The 23440-nt window shown below is 46.8% G+C and overlaps 1 protein-coding gene across 2 annotated transcripts in view; it reads right to left on the bottom strand.

Annotated features, from left to right (window-relative positions):
• Positions 1–107: 107 nt before the first annotated feature.
• Positions 108–23440, bottom strand: part of SLC8A3 (solute carrier family 8 (sodium/calcium exchanger), member 3) — a 120088-nt gene continuing 96755 nt past the window's right edge. Inside the window, exons 3-8 of one of the 2 annotated variants that reach the window (XM_012724672.1) lie at positions 16187–16290; positions 11269–11286; positions 7236–7360; positions 6299–6398; positions 4317–4592; positions 108–2134 (exon numbers count right to left, since the gene is read on the bottom strand). In XM_012724672.1, the coding sequence (XP_012580126.1) occupies positions 1758–2134; positions 4317–4592; positions 6299–6398; positions 7236–7360; positions 11269–11286; positions 16187–16290 (1000 nt within the window). In that variant the 3' untranslated portion in view covers positions 108–1757. The remainder of the gene's footprint in view (positions 2135–4316; positions 4593–6298; positions 6399–7235; positions 7361–11268; positions 11287–16186; positions 16291–23440) is intronic. The other variant, XM_004681738.2, reaches the window with a different exon arrangement.

Raw genomic sequence — 23440 nt, 5'->3', positions numbered from 1 at the left:
CCCTCAACCACATCTGCTCCAGGAGAAACCCAAGCCAGCCTCCTGCACCTTTCCGAATAAAAACAGGGAGAAACAAGCTGCATTTAGAGAGATATAAGTATAGCTTTTATTTTTTTTTAAACCAACCCAACATTTCCACTGGCGACTGTCAACATAGCTTATGACATGAGCACTGTTTCTTTTTTAGTCTTTTTTCTTAAAAAATGTGTTTAAAATTAAACAGGTGTTGTTTTAATTTCCATTTTTCCCTTAAAAAATGTATTAATGTCAATGCAGAAAGCCTAAACATCTGTGGGCAGTTCTGTGATGATTTCATATGTGTATTTTTGTGTGTGTGTTTAAAGCCAGGTCCTTTCAAAGTTTGTTGGAAAAAAGATCTGTAGGGCATGAATATCTCTTTTCCTATAAACTCAGGCTCCATGGGATTATGGCAATTAAGACTTTTCCTGCTGGGGCAAGAATCAGCCCACAGACTGGAAAAAGAGCTTGGTGAGGTTTAAAAACACTCAGGAATGTGGGATAGGTAAATTTCAGTTCTTCCTGTGAAAATGCCTTCAAATGTGACCTGAGTCCAGGAGAGGTGAGGTTCCCGCCCCCACTTTTGTTGTTCATAAACTCTACGTTTTTGTATTCAAGGATTATCATTAGACCGAGAATGGGGGGTGGGGGTGAGGCTGACATTTCTCTGAGCACTGACATTTAAATACAATCTTTCCCTTAAAGATCTCGCTTATTGGACACTGCCCTTCTCCTGCCTCAGATCTGATGCCAAAACACTAGAGAAGGGCACCTATGTCTTCTGTTTCCGCAGCTGCCCTTTGTCATTACATACCATTCCTATTTTTGTCCCGTGGCTCCCTGTGCAGAAGCATCAGCATGGACAATGACACAGAGACAGACAGGCTTTGAAAGGCTCTGACAGAGGAGAGAAACATGACTTCTTTTTTATAACTTGACTTAGACATAAATCTATACTGCTCCCTCTGCCCCAACCAGTCCCAATTATTCTTTAGTGCCCTGCACAGCTGTGCAAGCCATTTTTTCCCCCAGACGCCATCAGCTCTAAAGACTTCAGAGATGAGAAAGAGATGGAAGACAAGACCTCGAAGGAGCCGAAAGACAGCCATTAGCCAGTGAGTGGGAGGCTGTGGATCCGAAACGCATGCCTGTTGCTGTCAGCTCAAACCGAGCTCCTTCACAGCACCTTTGCCACTAACTTCAGAAAGAAAAGACAAAACCAACAACAACTAACAATGAGCAAAACCCAGTGGGAAAACGAAAGCAACCACAATAATGATCACAACAAATAGAACCCCAAACCAGCCACATGGATAGGACCCCTTTCCACTTCTCGCCAGCTGAGCCAGAGATCAGTGATGTATCGTACTGGACAGACAGCAGAAACCCTGCCCTGAAAGAAACAGAAGTCAAGGGACAATCAGAAGGTGGACTCAAAGGTGGTGAAAGGGTCTGACCTTTGCTACAGGTCAGGGACATGAGCGGGAGGTGACTTGTGACTTGCTGTTGCTGATTTGTATTGAATTAAATACTTTGTGAAGTGGATGTTTCCTCATTCTGTTTGATTAAGACCCTGCCCTTTCAGTTCACTACCAGGGCTGGGGTCAGCTGCAGTTCCTGGGGCTCAGGTCCCTGGTGGCCCGGCCATGACTGCTCCCCCAGGAGAGGCCACAAGTGGGGAAGTGCCCTTCTCTTGGGAGAAGTCCCAGCCCGCCCTGTGCGAGGCCTCCTGCTGTGGCTCAGAACCCCTTGATGTAGCAGTAGGCCTCTAGCGTGGCAAAGAGTATGTAGAGGAGCCACAGGCTCACGAAGAGCCATGTGGTGGCGAGTTTGCAGCCGCGAGGGCCACCCAGCTCCCCGCCCAGGTGGGGCCGCCGGCGGTACAGGAGCACGCTGATGCAGACAAACGCGAAGATGGTGAAGAGTGTGACCGAGAAGGCCAGCGTGCCGGCTGACACACGGAACTCCTGTCCCTGCAGGGCCCAGTAGATGGCAGCCACGGACCAGGCCAGGCCGATGCCCAGGAAGACATTGACAGCATTACTGCCTGTGACGTTGCCAATGGAAGCATCTGCATACACGTCCTGGATGGCAGCAGCTTTGCTGGCAAAAGTATCTGCAAAAGAACAGAGACAAATGGGAGCTGGAGCAAGCTGAGATGTGGAGGCCCTCCCTTTGAGTAGCGAGCTGAGCCACAAAAGGGAGTCAGAGGCATGGGGGCTACCTGCCACCCCACACTCTGCCTTGGACAAGCTCTGTGGCCTTGGACAAGTCACATCACTTATCTGGACTTCCCACCTTCATCTGATACAGTCTGAAAGATTCCTGAGGGCCTTGCTGCTTCTGATATTTTACCAAGCCAGTGGATCGCCTGCTTTTTCAGTAGGAGGAGTCTGTGTGCCATGATACCTCTCCAGGAAACCTCGAGAAGCTGACTGCAATAGATACCTGGTTGCAACTGCCACGTGGGGCATTTATACACTTAATACGGACGGTTACAGTGCAGCACTTGTGGGTTCAGCGCTGTGCCAGGAGCTGGGACAGAGGACAGAGGACATGTGGGGTGAGCACCGACTTGGGGAACACAGGACTGCCTGGAGGGCTGCACAGAATGTTTGACTTTAGCTGAAGGATTGTCAAGGGCTCTAGCCCAACCGTTTATTTATTAAGTAAGGAAAAGAAAGGTTAGGGACTCTCCCCAAGGCTAGCTAGGAAGTTAGCAAGAGCCACCCCACCATCACCCTGCAGCCAGTAAGCTTCGACCAATGCCTCTAAGTCAGCCGAGTGGCCCACGCGTCGCCCTTTACCAGCTTCCAATGCAGCGAGCTGTTCTCTGGAGCAACCCCCCTGAGTTGGAAGCACCCCAAGCCCTTTCCCTGTCCAACTTGCCCTCACTTGCCTCTTTGTTGCCAGGTCTCTCAGACCTCCTGGAGAAAACCTCTTACCTTTCCTTGCCTAAGGCCTTGCTTTTCTTTTTCCTTTTTGTCTGAGCCTCTGCAATTTCTCCCCATATCTGTTCCTTTTTCCCATATCTGATCTTTCCCCTCTGATTGTTCAAATCCCTCAAGACCTGGAGAACAGAGATCACTGGGCATCTCTTCCACAGAACCTTCCCTGGGCCATCCACCTAATTTCCCACCACCCGAGAGCTGGTAGCCAAACCTCTCACATCACCCTGGCACAGATCATCCCACTGGTCTTTCGGGGCTTGGAGCAGAGTGCAGGGTAGACTCAGATGCTCTCCAGAGGACACCCACTCTTGGTCTAGATGCAGTCCTGTGTGAGCTCAGCTTCCTGAAGGATGCTTTGTTTCTCCCCATGGCAACCAGAGGGCTTCAGGCACCCTGGAGACCCCAACCAAACTAAGGAAGGAACCTGAGGGAATGTGGGCCTCTCACCTACAAGCTGCTTCTTGGCCTACCACTCCGCTGACATACAGCCTCCCTTGGAAGCCACCCCTGGCTCAGCCGAGCTCAGGTGCCCTGTTTCATATGCACTTGGTATCTGTACTTTCTCCTCGTAGAGTGTATTGAGGTCACTTTAATTAAAGTCATTGAGAGTGGTCTCCTTCATGGGACGAGAAACGCCATGTGGAGAGGCAGCCTATCCGTGTTACCACCAGCAACTAGCACAAGAATGTAACAGGCAGGGCAAATGCTTGTCTAGTGCATGAAGACACGCACACCTGGTGCTGTTTGACTCCCATGTTCATAAAAGAAGAAAGGAATATGTAATTCCTCACATAGCAGGACCAGAACTCGCTAAGCTTCCCTCGACTGACCTGCAGGAAGATAACTTTGTATTCACAGGTGTCCTAGGCAGAGAATGCCAAGAATGCATGTGGTCATTTCTACTGGGGTCTCTTCAAGTGGGCTAACCTGTATCCTTCCAGAGACTGCCAGAAGGAAATGGAAGGAGAGCAATATCTAGATTCTCTGAGTTACATAATGTGTGCACTGTTGGTATAATGTGGAAGTTCAGTAATTGGGCAACTTGGCCAGCTAACAACTTGTGTAAGTTAAGTAGGATAATAAGTGTCTCTATTAAATAGGATTTGGGTGAGCATTACGGGGATAAACTTGTAAACTGCTTAGCATACGCAGTGCCTGACACATCAAAAAGTGCTCAAGCAGTGTTAACCATCTTTAGTAACAGCATTATTAATCCCTTTGCTTGACTCTTGTGCACCTTAAGGACAGACATTGTTAAGGTCACATCTGAGATAGTGAGGAAGCTGATAAAATCAAGTGCAGAAGTCACTTGAACCAATTTCAAACCCAAACAACCCTCACTCTCACCTGGCACAGAGGTGCCAAATGCCACGAAAACAACAGCTGTGACAGAGTCCTTGAGGCCAATGGTGCATCCGAAGTGGGACGCCAGGTCGCCGATGATGGCTGTGAGCATGCCGATGATGAGAATGGAGACGACAAAGCAGGCCCACCCATGACAGTACTCTGTGGGCGGCACGCAGGCAAACAGCACCTTCCAGAAGACTGTCAGGAAGTGCATGACGTAGTCAAAGCAGGATGGCAGCCTCTCTTCACCAGATTCATCTTCATCCTCGTCTCCTGCTGTAGGTAGAAAAAACAGGACCCAGAATAGGAAGCAAGGTCAGATCTTCCTCTATGAGAAAGTCAAGTCCAACGCATATGACTAGTGCCATCAGTTGGAAGGAGATGCCAGAAGGTGCAGGTCAAGTGGTGGGCAGGAAACAGTGAGAAGTGGGAAACCAGCTGGTCGTCCCACTAATCAATCTAAATGCAGGACGGTCAAGACCAGTGGGAGAGAGAGGGCAGGAAATAAAGAAGAAAAGAGTGGAGGAGACCAAGAGATAGGCAGGAAAATGTGAGAAGGCCAAGGTCGTGGGAGAGAGGATGGAGCAGGCTGCATTTGGTTGTTTAGGTGAAGAAAAGCAAAAACCACCTGCACGTCCTCTTTCCCCGGAGTGCCAATGGAGCTCCCGCTCAACTTTCCTGATAGGACCACTACAATAACCTTGTGGTTCTGGTCACTATCCATTCCCAGAGAGAAAGGTGTCCTTCCAGATCATGTGAGCACCCCAGAGGGCCAGGGCCATGGGACAGAGCAAAGATGGGCCCAATTTGCCCATGCCTATGGGCAGAATGTGGGCAGAATTGTCCATCCAGCAGTCCAGGAGGGCAGGGTGTGCCAAGGCACTTGGCATCTTGTCAAGGCACCTGTGTTTTGACACAAGTGGTGGCAGTTGGGCCTGGAGAGAGCAGGAATCACAATGCCTGGGTTCCGTTGCAGTTTTGCCACAAAGAGAATCTGTAATTTGGGAATAACTCACCTCCTGTTTCTGAATCTCAGTTCCCTCATTTGAAAAAGGAGAGGGTTAGAGTCTGTGGCCTTTGTTCCATTTATTTTCTCTTTAAGGGCAAAGGAAGGTCATCAGAGGGGGAACTTGGAGCATCTGAAGCAGATGAAGTAAAAAATGGGGCAGCAGTGGTATCAGCCCTCTCTTCCTGGATGTACTTTTTCCCTAACCCTGGAGGATATGACTCTGTAGGTTGCTATGACAACAAAGTCTAAGGAAAAGAGACAAGGCAGGAATTCTTAGCAGTATAAGGAAGTCTACCTGGTGCTGAGAGGTAGTACCAGTGGTGGTGGAGAGACCCTTCTAGCCCATTCCAACACAACTGTGGTCTCTGGGCCACACCTGCTGTGTTTGGGTCACCACTAAGGAAACCCATCAGTAAATGCTGGGGGGGAAAAAAAGGTTTGGGACTATCCAGGGTGGAGGTATGCCAGAGAGTTGGGCAAAGGTTTTACAAACTCTGAATGCTTATCTCTCTAAATCAGAATGGCTCCCCATTGTACAGAAAAAGCAGCCCAAATTAATGGGAGAGAGAAGAAGGGAGGGAAAAAGGAGGAAGGAGAGAGGGAGAGGAGGAGGGAGGGAGAAAAGGAGGGAGAGAGGGAAGAAAATAGGAAACGAGGGACAGAAACTAGACTTTATTGAGTCTGTGTTTGGGACCAGATGCCATTTTGAATGAGGAAACTTACACAAAGATGATAACATGTCTCAGTTCACACAGCCACGTTTGAAATCAGAGAGCCAAACTATTTTAATTGCCTAATGATCCTTTTCCAAAGTGACTCAATGAAACAGTTAGATATCAAGTTCTGCAGCTGGGAAGACTGGACTCAATAAGTCTTCCTAGAAATCGGGGGGGCTGTTGATGTTGCTGTCCCGCTATCTCATGTGTTGCCTGCTTCTCCCCACAAGGCCTGTGCACACTTGGAGAGCCCCTACCTGCACTGACAGTGATGGCCTCCATGAACTGGTCCCTCCAGGAATGGGTGCCCACGACCAAGGCCAGGTTTGTCTTCTTGATCAGTTTATCCACTGTACTCTGTCAGGGAGAGAAAACTTGGAACCATGAGGTTAGAATGTTCGGAACCTTTAAGGATTTAGTGCCTCAAGGGAATGAAAGATATTCTGCATTCCAGGGGACTTCATGTGGGTTCTGAAAGTTATGCAAGGATTGGCCTTTAGTTATTATCTTCTGGGGCAAACTGTCAAATTTTCCTTTTCTTTGCTTGTGACTGCTGACATTGGGTATTCTGAGTACTGTAATAGAGAACAATGGTAATGATGTTAATAAACCTTGGAGTAGTGAATTTTAGTATCTTTGTTCAAAAAACATCACAGTCATGATGATTTATCTAGGGGCTTCACAGCCACTTACTCCATATGCTATTATGTTTTCTCACAAAAAACCTGGGGTACAGGCCCTCCCTGATGGCGCAGCGGGTTAAAGCACAGCACTGAGAATCTAAAGCCGCTTCCGCATGAGTTCAATTCCCGCCTGCCCCGGAGGTGACCACATGGCGTGGCAGACCTCTCCTGACCCGCCTGCTGCTCCCCTCAGCAGTGTACTTCGTCGATCTGCCTGTTCTGCTCCCCACTCTGTCTCTGGTGAATCCTCTCACCCTCCGCATCTCTGGCCTGTACCCCAGTTCTGTATGAATAAATAAATAAATCTTAAAAAAAAAACAAAAAACCTGGGGTACAAATGGTCAAAACTATTCTCTCCAGGTTACAAAAGGACAGGCTGAGATGGGGCTGGGTCAGTTATCTTAGTTTTAATGTTACATATTCAGTTTTGAAATCAGATTTAAAAAATCTAGGTCTTCTACTTCCCACCCCATTACTTTATTACTCAACTAGACCTCACTTATGACCTGACCTTGAACTCATAAGACTCTTCAATGATGACCTCTAGTTTGGGATGTTCACCCAATATCGGCTTTCCCATTTCTGCTATCCTCTTGGCTTCCTCTTCTTCCACAGTCAGTTTCCTGTCTGTCACCTCTGCAACAAAACAAAGTCACACTCATCTTAGCACATCCCCCAATCCTTAGAAGTCTAAAGGTCAACGGATTCAGCATGGGCAGTGAACACAAAACAAACAGCTCTTGGGGATGGGTATTTTTTGTAGTTCTAATGCCTTTTTTTCTATTATGTGCTTTATGACCATCAGATCATAACAGGGTTCCTTGCAGACCTATGAGAATTATTGCTTTTTCCATTTTATGCCCGGATGGGCAAGCTGACCCAAAGACCATCTAAGAAACAGTACCAAGTGAAGTCCCCAAGTCATTTGATGAGCTGTTGGAAAGCTGGGAACAAAAATCAAACCTCTTAACCTTTAATCATTTTGAACTCGTAATTAAGTTGAGCTGGACTGTTCAACTATTTCACTTAAGAATTCTTAGAGGTAAAGTACATTTAATTCAAAGAGAATGTCCACTGGTATGTTAATTCTGTTTCTAACACTGTGGCTCTACTTCCTCAATAATGAAGAAAAGGGGAATAGCTATGTTTCAGACAATTAGAAACCTGGAAGATTTTCCAAAAAGTTCTGTGACTTTCTAATGAAAGATCCTCAGGATTTCTATAGGAATGAGGCACATTTCTTCAGGAACACATATTTTTGTTCAAAATCAAAACAAAGCAAAGCTTTTCTTTAACTGTCTTCTGAGGTTTCCTTGTGTTGTTCGGCATCTTGACTCATTTACCACACTGTTCCTTCTCATGTTGAACAGTTAGAAATTTTTTCCACTTCAGCCTAGTGAGTCCATTTCAAGACCACTTCACAATGAAGGCATGTTTTCTGGATTAGAGTGACATAGAGATTGAGTCTTTTTTTATTCCCCTTTGATTAGAAAATTGCTCTTGGCAGTCTGTTTCTTTCAGAGCTCGTTTAAACATCTTTCCATCCAAGTCCACATTCTTACATGCAATTAATTCTTTTATTTGGATCCTTAATTGCTTTCATTCCACACAGTGAATCTGCTAAAGGAATCTTATAGTTCTTGAATAATCTAAGGATAAAATGGGTTGGAGACCAAGAAGACTTTTTTTTTTTCTATCTTGGGAATTGGTGAAGTATAAGAAGGGTGAGACTCAAGTTCTTGAGGTTGAAAGTAAAGGGACTCACTGAAAATACTGTAAGTCAAATATATGAGTTAGAAAGCAGAAAGCTTATTTAATATAAGGATTTCTTTAGTTGTGCTGAGTGAAGATAGTAAGAGGGTGTGTAGAGGGTTCCTTTCTGAGCTGTTTTACTGGGTGCTTCTGGCAGCAGAGGCAATTCCCAAATGTTTGGGAGCTGTCCATGGTGCTGTTCTCCCTCAAGTTGGTGACTGCTTTCGGAAACAATTATTTCTCAAGGATCTATGCCCTGTATATTTCTAAGTCAGCAGACACCCTCTAGCAGCCTGAGTTAATTTAATCTATTGATTCTGAGTCTCTTATTAGTTAATTATGAAGGTAAATCTCAGTATGTTCAGGGTTCTGACTCTGAAGTCAGTGATTGTAAAAGCCTGGGAAAAGGGCTTTTGAAAATGATAATTTCTTAAAGGCATGATACTTTTTTCCCAGACCTGCAGGATTTGGCACCAACTCACAATGCCTTTCTTAGCAGTGATAGTATAAATCTATTCCTTTCTTTCCAGTTCCCCCGTGTCATGCTTTACATGTGCCACAAGAACTTCTAGATCAATATAATAAACTCTCCAGTGACACATGAATGCACCCATTCTAACTTCTTGTATACCTATCAATCTAGCACTATATCCATAAGGCAGGATATTGATCAACTTGCTGACCTGTCCACCCCTGTGGTGACAGTCAGTTTTTCGTTCTAGCTTTCTGCAACAGTTCTTTGACAAATAGCCAACTCTCTACCTTTTGATCTCCCACAGATGTACAGAGGAACTCCATATATAGTTGTAAATTGATTGATTCACATGCCTCGAAATCAACTCTGATTTAGTGTCTTTGTTTGGTAGTAATTTTTGCCTTTTTAATTTTTGTAATGATGACAACTTTACATTCAAATTAAGTTAATTTCTTGAGAGAGTGGTCTCAAATCAAAAATACCATAGTGATTTTCATCACTTGTTTATGTGATGTTTCAGAATTTCAAGCAAATAAAGTATATGATAGATGATCTTGATATTCAGACCAACTAAGCAAACTCTCAGATCTAGGAATAGAAGGTAAAAGGAGGGAAAGAAGGCAAAAGAGAATCGGAATAGGATGGAAGATTGAACAACATTAGAAGAACAAAGAACTTGCCAGGCCAGACAAGAATAGATTGCCATGAACGCTCTGCAGACATCCTCAGGAAAAAGTGGGGCAATGCAGCCAAGCTTTCCACTCCCAGATCCCTGAGCTCAGTGATGCAGCTCAGAATGAACATTTACTCTTCATCTTACACCACCTGGAATTGTTAATTACATTTACCTGTCCTCCCAAGAAAATTTGAATAAAGACTTGAAATTTCCAATAAATTCATATTCTAATCAAAGCCCCCTAAACTAAAGATTTACAGATAAAAATCTAGGACATGACACTTCATTTCCTATTTCAGCCTCTACTGGTATTTGTGCAAGTATGCTCTCTGCATAAAGAAAGTATAGTATAAATCACAACCTTTGTTGCATGTGTGTGAGTGGTTAGTGGAGAAGAGTAGAGGGAAGAGTTGGAATAAAGAAGCCCAGAGAACTTCTCAGGCAAGAGGGTTAGTAGAGACTTAATATCCAATGCTTTGACACAATACCCTGGGAAAATGGTGGAATTTAGGGGGTTGGAGGTAATCTTTATCCTGTTGGTGAGAGCAGGAAACCAGGGCCAAGGAAGCATAAGTAATTTTTTTTACAGAAAAGGAATATACAGGATTGACCCACATCTTTGGTCTATGGTTCCAAGGAGACAAATACTTTTTCTCTGTGTGCATTTATTCCTTCTTACATCCAAGGTACATCCTATAGGTGACCCTAACTACTACTAATGCATTTTATAAGATGTTTTGCCTCTTAAAGGAGCTTACTTTTAAAAAAACATGTTAAAAGAACTAATGAAATGTAAAGTTTTCTTTTGAAATATACCGAGATGTCTTATATAGCTCGTTCTGCCTACACTAAGAATTATAACAGTACCGGGAATGCTTTCCTCACTCTCTGCTCATAAGTGTAATATTATTAATATTTATGATCACATGCCATGGGTTCAAGCATAATATCAAGGCAGGTATTTGTCTTCAAACAAGATCAAGATTCTGTATGAGAATCTTTACAAAATAAATTCTCTATGATTTCTATTTCCAGTAAGATAATTGCTAGTACTCTCTCAAGATTGTAATCCTTCTTGTTATTCACGGCACATCTGACTTCAAGGATCAATGACAAAGGAACCAAAGTTCTAGCAATTTAGGTCTCAGCTGTGATGAGATGGAAGATCTCCAAGATCAGTAAAATTCCAGATTCTTAAAAAATTGCATTTCATGTGCTCATAGCAGCTGATTATTTCCCCTGGATCCTTGGAGATCAGTTTTTTCTTTCAAGTCCCATCATGATCTTATTAGGAGACTCAACTAACTCTCGTCTTCTCTTAGCACACAACATGAGAGGACATGCAGATGAATGAATATGCAGTAGAAGACTACGATCCACCACCTCTTTGGTAAATTTCATTTTTCTTCCTGGTCACAGAGAGAACATCTTGGCCTTTACTCACACCTATCAACCAAATGGTGCTGAAGGAATTGTCTACTTCCCCAAGGTCACTTTAAATGGGAAAGTCAATCTCCCAGTCCTTGGGAGAATGCACATTAACTCAAGCCCATGAAGTCAATTTAAAAAGTCAAAGTACATTGGTCTTAAACTAAATTATAGCATTGGCAAAGTAGAAAAGAGGGGCAAGACACCTCTTACCTGGAGACAACAGGAGTGCTGTTTGCAAATGGGAGCCAGAAAAGGGGGAGAAAGAAAAGGAAAGAGCATTAAGGCCCCATCTTGAAATTTCCCTCAGGATATGTGGGTGCTGGCAGCCTAAGAGAAGCAGTGAGCTTAGTGGGTGAGAGCTCTGCAGTCACATGCCAAAGGCAGCACTTGAAGCAGGCACAGCAGCGTCAGCAGCAAGAAGTATGAGCCACTGGAGAGGCTGTCAAGTTCCAGAGCCCGGTAGCTACTTTCCCTATACCTTCTTTGCAATTCTGAGCACTAGGGACACAGGAACTTAGGGAACCAAGTGGATGAAGCAGAGACAGAGTTGGCCATCTGTGATTTTCCAGGGGCTCAAGTTATCCCATCCATTCAGTAAAGAAAAAGAGAGAATCCAGTTACCATGCAAATTGTAGGAGTTGCAACGATGTAAGAGTATCTGGCTTCTCAGTAGATAATATAAATGGTGTTTGAATAGGAGCTCAGGTGGAACTTGGTAATGGCAGACAAGAGTGTGACTGTGCCCAGTTCTGTCCTCCAGCCCTAACCTCTTTTTTTTTTTTTTTAAGATTTATTTATTTATGCATACAGAGCCTGGGTGCAGGCCAGAGGTGATAGAGGATTCACCTGAGACAGAGTGGAGAGCAGAATAGGCAAGTGTACAAAGTACACTGCTGAGGGGAGCAGCGGGTGGAGCAGGAGAGGTCTGCCATGCCATGTGGGTCACCTGCAGGACCGGGGATCGAACTTGCACAGAAGCGGCTGTGGCTGGCTTGCAGTGTTGCACAACCACGAAGGGCCCCATCCCTAACCTCTTAATCAGATCCTACTCAGCTTCCCAGTGCTCTTAATATTTCCATGACCACAAACAGATTCCTAACTACTATGCTGGCCAGACTTTAAGTTCCCCTGAAAGAGCAACTGAGTAAAAAGTTAAGTCCTGCAGGATGTCTTTCTTGAATGGTTTATCACTGTATAGATATAACCTGGAGGTCAGGGTCAGGAACTCCTATCGAACCTTTTCCATCACCTGTGCCTAGCAAAATCATTGCAATTAGTAGGTGTTCAATGAAGGTTTGTTGTTTTCTGACTACTAGCTCCTAAATCTGTACTTATGCTAAGCTCTGTTACATTTCAAATCCTCTCTGCCAAAAAAATCCTGTGATGCACCTCATTCTCATCTCAATGGCAGCTTTGTGCAGCCTCTTACTCCCTGGCTTTTGTGGGAACATTGTGCCACATGTTGTTTGTGCAGCTGGTGAATAATGGAGAGATGGGGTAAGGGGAGTGTATGAACTGTTTCTTCTAAAAATCTCTAGAAAGCAACTCAGACACATGATCCATAGTCCATATTCACAGTGACTGAAGGCATGTGGATCCAGAATCCTTATGATCTAAAAGCAGAGAAAACAGCAGTTGACTTTTTCTGTATGGAATTCCATGGCAAAGGGGTCAATGAATCTACTACACTTAGATTGATAGTTGGATGTGTGACAGACTGACAGACAGAGCAAAAGGGCTTGTTCATTCTGCTTCTTCCATGATCTGCATAGAAGCATCCCTCTTAACCTCCAAGTTCCAGTGGGAACCAGAGACTTGAGCACAACAGTATACCCAGGTATGCCAACTTTGAGTTGGGCAACACGTTCCAAAAAGCCCCTGTTGCCCTGGTTCTCATGCAGACATCCTTGCCAACACCAGGATCAACCCCAGCACTGCTGGTGGGCATTTCATCCTTCTCTGGTCATTGTCTACACAAACCTAAGACTTTCACCTGGCTGGTACAGTTGGTCAGCCAGCCAGTACAGTTGGTTAACATCCAGGTCAGTTAACTTTGAATAACATGATATCTTGACAGTGATTTTTTTTTCCTGCTGCTTCTGCTGTGAGAAGTTGGAGCTGAATTTCCTTGTGTGGATCCCCAGGATCAGTTGAGAGTCATTTATGCTGTTCAAACACCCAGAGACAAGTAGGAACCAGAATAGCTCTGAGAATAGTCAGAAGTATCCAGATTAGTTTGTCAGGGTGAGCTCACGAGAGAAGGCAGAGGCAGGACCCATTCCTGGGGGAGGGAGTTCTCCTTCCCCACCTGAGAACTCCAACATACAGGCCCAGGTTGAAGTCCAACAGCCTTGACTGTGCTGCTCAGTGTTGCTCTCAAAAGTCCACTTCTGGATTTCAGCACTCACTCTACTCCAGGGTAACAAGCTCCCCATTCACCCTCCCTCTCCCACTCCTTAGCTGGCCAGAGTATTTAATCTTACTGCAGAAGTCCTGTTTATCTGCCAAGAATATCCCACTTCAAATCCGGTCTTTACTTATTGTTTTTTGCAATGCAATTGTCATTTTGACCATGCAGGGATGAGGCTGTTCTGAATGCCTGAGACTCTCTTATGCAGCAGTGATAATGAAAAGCAATTTCCACTGTACTGCATCTCACTCTGCGAACAGCAGGCAATTCTTGAGATCTGGATGGGTTTTCATTTGACTCTAAGTCTAGACAATCAAGTTTTATGACCTTTCACCTTATGGCCTCAAGCTAAAAGTTGGAAAGAATTGAAGAAATGGAAAATGAATACTCTAGACAAATAGACCAGAAGAACAGTATAATGACAAACTTCCTACTGGCACCTTCCCTCTTGGCTTCTTGGTCCCGGGGACCAGCTGAGGGATCTCATACCTGTAGCTTGATGAAAACGCTGAACTTCTCACCTTCTCCCTCCCATAGGACTACGCTCTACCAGGTTTGGTTGATTTCCCTTTGTACAAAGAGTCTAGTGCAAAAAAAGCAACTCAAGAGCGGGGCAGCCACAGGCTTTGGTGTTGGCCTAGTTTCTTGAAGAGCGCAGAGTTTATGTTGGGTCTCTGCCCTTCTGTTAATGGGGGCTTGATGGGAGGCCAGAAAAGAGAGACTCTTCTTACCTGGAGCCGCTGTGTCCTTCCCCTGTACAATCCTTCGATTTGCTTTCATATGTACCTATGTAGCTGGGACTTGGAAATTCATGAACCTGGATTCCAAAAGCCTCCAGCATCTGTGACACCAGAGTCATGAAGATGTGGAGTAAAGGCACAAGGGAAGTGAAAATGAAACAGGCAAATTTTGAGACAACTTCGGAGAATATTCTCGGTGGCAGGAACTAGAGGATCAGCTGGAGTACAATCAGGGAAGTAGCGAAACCAGAGCTATCCTCTTTCTTCTAGCACTCTGTTAGGAAGGCTCATGGCAGCATCTTGTAGGGAGGCCAAGAAGAGGGTGAGACAAGGAAGGCTGAAGAAGGCTTTTTCCCGTAGATGTGTCCAAGCTTGTGTGGGCACAGAGCAGCTCAGGTCTGCTGAGAGAGTCCCCAGAAGATAACAAGAACTGAGGAGTCATATGGGTCAGAGAAGACCTGTTGACTAGCCTTTGGGAGAGGAGTTGCTGCATCTCTTATATTGCTTTGTCCTTGAGTGAGAGATTTGGGGCTTGGTCAGGAGAATATGAAGTAGTAACAGAATTATCAATCCTTTGGCAAACAGTTCCATCCTCCAGGAAGATCGAAACAGAATCTCTCTACTAAAGGGGAGTGGGACTATCCTCTTCTTTCTTCGAAGAACACTCCTCCTCCCACATGTACTCCTGCAATACTTTCAAAGTAGTGGCCTCCAGTCATTTTCTTCAAGAAAAATCATCTTTCCTCAATGTCCCCTGGCTGCAACACAATCAGTCCCTTAGGCGTGGAGCCGGTGGGTATTCCCTGACATTTCCTGAAGAAAGGCCATTTCTCTGATGTGAAAAGAGGGCTATCTTGGGACCTGGGTGACATGCTCACTTGCAGGTACCAAGTCAAGGTAGGCTTCCGTGAGTCACCCAACACCTGTTCTTCAGGGATCCACACCAACTATACCACTGTGAGTCCTGCTCCTGTTGGAAATTCCACCAGTGAATATGCTGATTCTGCCCAGAGCCAGGTCTGTTCCAGGGCCTCTGTCTATAAAGACCTTCAAACCTATAATTTCTTCCTTCTGAAGACTCTCAATTTTCTGCTTTTGGGGGTTGCATTATCCTATATTGGCCTCAATAAAATTCCTTACTTTGGGCTAGGAACAGAGGTAAAAAGGGTTGGGCTGGGCTGGGCTGGGGCAGGGGAAGGGCAAGGGGAGGAAGATTAGCTTGGATTCCAGATTATATACTGTCTTAGAAACCAGCTTTTTCTTAAAAACTGTGCCCCTAACAATTGGTCTACTGTTCCATGCCTTGGTGCACCCAATTGTGAAACAGCCAGAAAAACACTTACCTCCATGGAGGACAGAGGGGCCTATGGGTCACTCTGCAAGTGAATAATCTGCCAACCACTCCAGAAGGTTGCAGGTTATGGAATGCAGCGGGAAAATGTCAAAGCAACATTGCAACATGGGTCCCAGCATTCAATCCCACCCCACATTCAATCCAGGCCAGAGAGCCAGGGGAGAAGGCAGGGGTACCGACATGCACTGCATCACATTCCTTTCTTTTTTGTCTCCTCCCCACCCACCAAAGAGTTTTCCACATTTACAGGTTGTGGTGTATGTCTGTGGGCTGTGGCAGGAGGCGAGGGCAGTACAGGGAGAGAGTAATCGGGGAAGTGGAACTCAAGGCAGAAGTATCTCATTGGGGTAACGAGGAGTTGGGGTTCACAGCTTCCCTGAAGGTAAAAAAGGAGGATTGGAGTAAGCTAAGGCTATTAAGGCAGAGATGACACCGAAACAGGGTGAGAGCGAGAATACAGGAGGGAAAACGAATAAAAGAGTCCGTTGGTCAAAAGGAAGGAGGAAAAAGGGAAGAAAAGGGGAAGAAATAATATAGCTGGTTTGTTATTGTTTTTCAGTTTAATTTTTTTCTTTCTTTTCATTTTTGTTTTTGTTTTTGTTTGTTTGTTTAAGAATCTCACACCTGATATTCCACGTTCCATCCATTTCGGTTCACCAAGGGCAATGAAGAAATTCTCTTGCCTTTCGTATTCCTCCTCATCTACTATTTTAACCCTTACGGTTTTCCTGTAGGGACAACAAGAGAGAGAATGTGTCGACGGGGTCGGTAGGTGGTCGGTCGCTTGGAACACGGCTTTTAAAATCACTCCCCATCGCTCTCGGCACATGCAGCCTGGGCCCGCCACACGGCTTTTGCTAAGGCTGCGGTGGACTGGATTGTCCTTACATAAAAAACGGTCTTAGCTTTTCTTGTCTCCTTGGTCATGGATGTCCTTGGGGTGAGAGGAGAGGGAATCGGGGGGCAAGAGGTGGGCAAAGGTGGGATCCAGGGAGACAGGAGGGAGTGGAAGCACAGAGGGTGTGGGGGGAGGAGTCGTTAGCACCTGCTGGCAGTTAGTAACACAAGTTGGCAGCACATTCCACTGGGTGTCACGTGGTAACCGGCAGCACTCCAGGGCCCTTTACATCAGAAAATATGTCAAGAGCATCTAGCTAGGGGCTTGGGTTCCTCTTTGGCATCCACACCCACATGTCTGTGAGCCTCCTAAAACTTTGAAAAGAAAAGCATTTTTTTGAGGAAGGGAAATGGAAGAAAGAGAGAGAGAGAGAGAGAGAGAATGCTATTATCTTTCTCATTCTTTACTCTGGCGCTTTGGCGCTTTTTTTCTGAGAACTACAATACATATGTATGAAGCCGGGTAGCTAGAGGACTCCTCCTATTACAGCTGATCAACTCCTGGGGAAGTGCGAAGGCAATGATGCACCTCACTCCGCCTCACTCAGCTTTGGCCTTCGGTCACACTGGGGTGATGTCCCAAGCCCCAAGCGGATTATCAGGGGTTCCGGGACAGGAGTTTTCTGTGCATTTCTGGGCATCTCAGGAAAGCATCATGTCTTTGAAAAGCAAGTGATTCAGGGAAGTCAAGTGTCCTTGAAAGTCACACCCACCAAAGGCTGGCACGAGGCTGGCCTGCGCCACTGCGGCAGCTGCTGTGTGGGCCTGAGTCTCCTTCATGGCTTTTTCTGACCCTTCATGGAACCACAGTGGGGTTGGTGGGGTTCTAGCAGTCAACGCTGACTGTTATTTTCTTTCTTTTCTTTTTTTTTTTAGTCTTGAACATAAATGCCCAAGAGGGCAAGGAGGTGCTAAAGAACAGTTGCGGAACGTGTCTCCTCAGGGCCCCTTAAGTGCCTGCTGCTGTGAAGACAGCCTCGGCTGTGCTACTGATAAAGTGGCAGATTGGTCTGAGCAGGTCAGGGAGCTCAGGACTCCGGGCTATGTGTGTGTATGTGCGCTGTGTGTGGTATGTTGTGTTTCGTGTGTGTGCTGTGTTGTGCGGTGCGTGTTTGGGTTGGGATGGTGTGTGTGGTAGGGTGTGTGTCTGTTATGTGGGGTATGTGTGTGTTTCCAGTACATTTTTGCTCACCTCTTGGGTACTTTCTGAGATTCTTTTGTACCTTGTTTAGTGGAAAAAATGACAAAGTTCACTGAAATTGTCAAGAAGCTCTTTCTTTCTAGGCCCCAGACATGGTAGCTTAGGGCTACCTATGAGATGTGAGCTTGGCCTATTTTTCTACCTCAAGAATCCTGTTGTGGGAAAGGAATGAGATTTTTGTGTGTGTGGCCAAGTGCCTAACCAGGAGGGGTGACTGACAAGTGGGCCAGGGAGGGAGCGCCACCCCGGGCCTGGCAGTACCCCTCTCACAACATGGTCTGCCCAGGAAAGGGTTCTGATCCGCCTGGTGGAGAGGCCTAGCGTGTTCGGGATCCTTTACGGCAAAGGCTCCATTCACTCTAGAAGTTCTGTGCCCTCCTGGAGAAGGCCTGTGCAGGTCAGAATCCACTTCCAACTGCTCCCTCTTCCTCTAGACTCCCTCTTCACCTAGACTCTTCACAGGGAAACAGAGCATGGCAGGAGGTCGTTCCCTGCACCTGGAGCCCAACCCTACACCTATACATTTTGCTCCGACCACATCAGAGAGAGAAAACCCCTTGAGAACAAGGATATGGCAGACAAGACGGAGTCTAAAGCTTGTTTTGAGAGAGGGAACAAACCACAAATAGAATCCAGATCCAAACACCTGCGTCGTCAACATCCAGAAACTATTGACTTAGCCCCCTAAATGTGTGTTGCCCCTCCCGCTGGGGGCTGCTTGGCCTCATGATTTCTGTGGACCAAGCCGTTCAGGAGAAGCAGACACCTTCTGTGCTGGGGCTCCCTCTCTCCTCCTTTCTGTCTACCTGAGTCTGTCTGTCTCTCTCTCTCTCTGATATCCCCCCATCTCTATCTCCTCATCCCACACAGACCACTGGCTCTTGAGCATCCCTCTTGTGGATACCACGTGACAGGCTGGCAGGTGTTAGGACAGCAGGGAGCAGAGAGGAGTGAAGGAGAAGAAGAGAGGGAGAGGTGAAAGGGAAAAAGACGGAAAACAAGTGAAAGTGAACCAAACATGTAGAAGAAAAGGGAGGGGGAGACAAAAGGGTTGGAGGAGGGAAGAGAAGAATGTTAATGTTAGTGAGGAGCACCAGGTACTACACCTTTCTGAAAACTCATTTCCACCATGCGGGGGCCCATCATCTCAATGAAGTAATTCTTGTTTTTCTCATACTCCTCATCATCAATTACCTTGATGTGAATAGTTTTGCTGTGGATGGAAAAATAAGTATCATAAGCGAGGGGCAGAGTGGAGGGCCAACCAACCAGGAGGAGAAACAGGAAGCGCAGGAGACAGTGAGAGGTCAGGAAGGTCAAAGCTCGCCCCAATACCACAGGAAGAGGGGCTTGCTGGCCCCCTGCCCTGCACTGGGCTCATCAGGGGTTTTACGGCGCGCTCACGCTTGAAAACTGGAAGAAGCGTGTCTTTACCGTGAGAACCCAAGGCTCTGAGTTCTAATCTTACAGATGCCACGTGACTTTGTGTGAGCCGCTAAAGCTTTGCACAATTTGAATGATGCTTTCACCATCCCGGCAATGGAATATCATGCAATTAACAGCTGAGGCACTGGGTCCTCCAAATATTTCCATATCCCTCTTGCCTCTAGGGCAAAGGAGGTTTTGACTTCTGAAATCAGTGGATGTTGATGTGAAAGGTTTATTTCAGAGAAAGGGCAGAATGGGTGAAGAGGACACTTTGACCTGTGGGAGTCTTGCCTGGAAACAGGAGAGTGATCCTTCCTCTGGGGCAGTGGCCCTCACAGGGAGTCGGGGAGCCCAGGAGGGGTGGGGGCCCAAGGCACACTCCCTGGTCTGTAACACAGGCCTCAGCAGCAACTGAGGCTAAAACTCCAAATGAGCAGTCTCAGGCGTCCAGACAGGAGCCTTGGCTCTAAGGCACCGTGAATTGTAATCAGCTTACAAATCCCATCAAGATCTTGTGACTCGCACAATTACTGGTTTTTATGTTAGCAAGAGTTATTTGTTAATGTAAACACTGAAAAATATATACCAGTTTCCATAATTCAATATTTCATTTCTTCCTCCTTTTTAAAAAATATTACCAGGCTCTTGAAAAATGTAGACAGACTTGGGCCTCCCCCAAACGCTGCTTAACATGGGGCACATTTCAGGACCAGCCCCTCGCAGAGGGTGGGCCCTCTCCGTGGGGTGAGACTGCTGATGGAGCGGGCTTGCCTCTGCGTCCTGCAACAGGGCAAAGAGGCGGCCGGGCACTGCTCTGTCCAGCCGTGAGCTCTGCAGCCCTGAGACCGGCATTTGTGGAGGAGACCGAGGACATTAGTTTCTCCCTTCATTCTTTTTTACAAAGCGGTATCATCCTTACATTCTCTGCCTTGAGACAACCTCTCTGTTCTCCTGAGCTTTCCCAAGTCGTGGATGTCCGCAGAGCGTCTGCTGTCCACACAGTGCTGGAGACCGGACGTGAATGCGGTGAGGGTAGTGACCCGCCCCCACCCCATCCCAACCCACCCCACAAGAACAAGCCTGGGTCAGGCAGCGGCAGCCCTCTTGTACACTTGTGACTATGCAGGTGCCTCTCTTTCTCCTTCTCCAGTTCCAAATAAACCTGTCCTTTTAAAATGTAAAAACAACAACAAAACACCGAGACACTAAACGCTCACCTTTGCCACACCCCCTCACAGAATACCTGGCTAGCCACCCCCGAAGACATAGTGGTCAATGTGGGCCTTCCCTCTTCCAGAGCAGCTGCATGGGTATCACAGACTGGTGACCTGGGTTCAAATCCTGCCTCCACTTCTCCCTAGCTGGGTGACCTCAAGCAACTTGCTAAATAAAGCTCTCCAAGTCTCATTTGTAAAGTGGCATATTAATATCCACTTCACACCGTTCTTCAATAAGATAATGCATGCGAAGCACTTGGCGGGGTGTGCCAAAGTGTTGAATAAATAGCAACCATTACTTATTGACGGGTTGAGAGTAATATTTAAGAGAATCTCATTTCCAGTCATTAAGTCAAGAACTAAGGGAAGCCAATAAATAGAACTGGTAACCCAAGAGGTGGTACAGGCTGAGAATAGAAGTCAGGTTAAGAAAGGACTGGATAAAACAGGCTAACGGGTCCCAGAAGTGTTATAGGTGGGCTTCAGTGTTAAGGGTGGGGGCGTGGAGAGCACTCTCATGTGCCCCCAAGGTCTGGTCTTGTGCACCTGTCAGCACCCAGCTCTGCGCAGACAGACCCCATGTCATCAAATAGCCTGGCTTATGCTTGTTCTGATTTTTAATAAACAAACACAATGAGAGGAGGCACTGGCAATTTGGTTGAAGACGGGGAAATGAGGGCAAAGAAATAAGGACAGATGTTAAGTCGCGGAGAGGAACTTTGGCTAGCTAGCTGGAGCCCCCGTGGGAGGGTATCCGGTGCAGAAGGCAGGGGAGAGTCTGCCCCTCGGGTCCCTGAGGGAAGCCTCACTTCTGTTCGGCAGCAGGTATGACCCGGCCTGGAGGCTTGAGAAATCCCTTCCATCTCTTGAAAACAGACAAAGTTCTAAGTTATGCTCAAGCTACAAAGGAGCCACAAGAACAACTTAATTTAGGAGAGTCACGGTCAGGTCTTGAGTTCTTTTTCCGAATGCGTGTGTTCTTTCCTGTCACACTCAAGCTGATTAAATCCCAAACCTGGAATCATCCCCCATCCCACCCTTATCCTCCTCTCTCTTCCTCCTGCCAGAACCTCCCAATACATTTAGTTCAAGACCATCTCGCCTTCTGCTATCAGGGCCCAGGTTAGACACCATTAGCTCTCTGTGGGATGTTCCACTAACCTCCTAGATTTCCTGCTCCTGTCCTCTTCTTTCACCCTCATCCCCACATAACCACCAGGGTTCTTTCTCAAAAATGAAACCCAGTTATAACCTATCCCCTGTAGCTGAAGGAAATACAAAGGCCTCACTGAGGAGTGTGGCCTCGTTTGTTGCTGCCTCCCCTTTCTGTGAGGCCAGACAGCCTAGCTCCCCAGTCCCTCAAGTCTCCTCCTCTTCCAACCAGGGCACTGTTCTTGCTCTTCTGTGCCCGGCTCTGTGCTCATCCTCACCCTGTGGCCTCCACATAAATGTTATCTCCTCAGAGAGGCTTCTGGCCACATTTCTCCCCACCCACCTCACCTCTCCACTCCAGGTCATGCATCCTGTGAAATCTGCCTCCATGATGCATCTGCTGGTTCCCTGCAGCGCCCCCACCCATCAGCTGGTTAGTTAATTGACTCACTTGATGGTCGGTCTGCCCGCACTGGAGTGTGAGCTCCATGAGGACAAGGACTGGGTCTCTTGTTGGCCCTGCAGTCCTGCCTGGGGCAGAGGAGGCCCTCCATTGTGACTGACTGATGGTGTGTTCCTAACATGAGGCTCGTGAAACAAACGATACAGTCTTTTCACAGTAGAAACAAACCTCACGAGGGGAAGATATTTTGAAGGCTATCTGGATGGAAAGTTGAACTTCTGGACTAAGAGCCCAGCAACCCCATGTCACTGAACTATACTCTCATCTTATGACTCTTCTATTTGTCCAGTCTGTGGGAGAACTCACCGATGGTCAGTGGGAACCTAAGTCGTGGCTTAGGCTAGGGCTTGTGAACCCTATGTCTGTCTGTTCCCAGTTACTCCTCAGTGGGCTCAGTGGGTCATGGGGTGTCCTGAGCGTTTCTCCTAGAGCCAGTGATGCTTTCAGAGGCTCTCAGCCCACACCTGCCTCTCCTCTGAGCCTTCTGCAGAGGGAGGTACCAAATCAGGCCGCACTCGCACCAGGACTGGTCAGGAAAGGTGCTCCCAGGTGACCGCCCAGTGACTGGAGGGTTAGGAAGTTCATCTCTGGGCTGCCTCCCTGGTGCGTTAGATCATTCTTTTGTCCTGAGGCTATCTAATTCTAAATTAGGCCTCTGCAAAAGTAAAGGAGCTCTTTAACAGCTGGGTTCCTTTAGGGTAAGGGGTAGGATGAACACTGCAACGGAGGGCACCCTAATACATTTAAAAGGATGAACTAAGACACATCTAATTTCACTCTCATCTCAGTCACGTAACATAGGTATTATTACTCCCACTTTAGAGGTGAGCAAGCCCACGCTCAGAGGCTAGGCGACATGTCCATAGCTGCACAGAATTACAGCAGAGCCGGACTTAAGCATATGTCCTCTACTGCTCTAGAGCTTACTTCCTATAAGCAGGTGGGTAGCCTGGTGCATCCCCACGCTGTGGATGGCCACAGTGAGGAACCACAGAGCCCCCCATTAACATTCAGGCCACGCAGGCAAGCACAGCAGGTCTGTGTCTGTCTGCATGGTGAGTAGGTGGCTTCCTCACCCTTTGGCCCTCTCTTGCTAGAAATAATCTCGAAATAATCGCTGACTCAGTGACCTCTTCTTTTCCAATTCCTACTAAATGACTCTTCATCATATCAAGAAGGCTCCTTTTCATTATTTCTAAATTTATCTTGGCTGCTGCTGGCCAGCTCCTGCTCACACAGCTCCCCTGACCTGGGCGGCGGGGCTGAGCCACAGAGGAGGCTGAGCTTTCTGCAGGAGGCTTCAGAAGCCTCTCCCTGAACCGGCTCCTCCGTCACTCTTCCTTACTGCCTAGGGGATGCCAGGAGCCCTCGTCTCTTCTCCTGGTAGGTCTCAGGCTCTAAACTGGGGCTGAAAAGTCCCTCCAGCCTCCAAACACCCAGACAGCTCAACAGAGACACCTTCTCTCCTCCTGTGACCAAAGTCTGGGGAAAGACATCTGTTTTATGGGAGGTTTAGGGTG

The sequence above is a fragment of the Condylura cristata genome, unplaced genomic scaffold (assembly GCF_000260355.1).
Source record: "Condylura cristata isolate star-nosed mole 26May11 unplaced genomic scaffold, ConCri1.0 scaffold00013, whole genome shotgun sequence".
Classification (NCBI taxonomy): Eukaryota; Metazoa; Chordata; class Mammalia; order Eulipotyphla; family Talpidae; genus Condylura; species Condylura cristata.
This window is presented reverse-complemented; position numbering and strand designations above follow the sequence as displayed.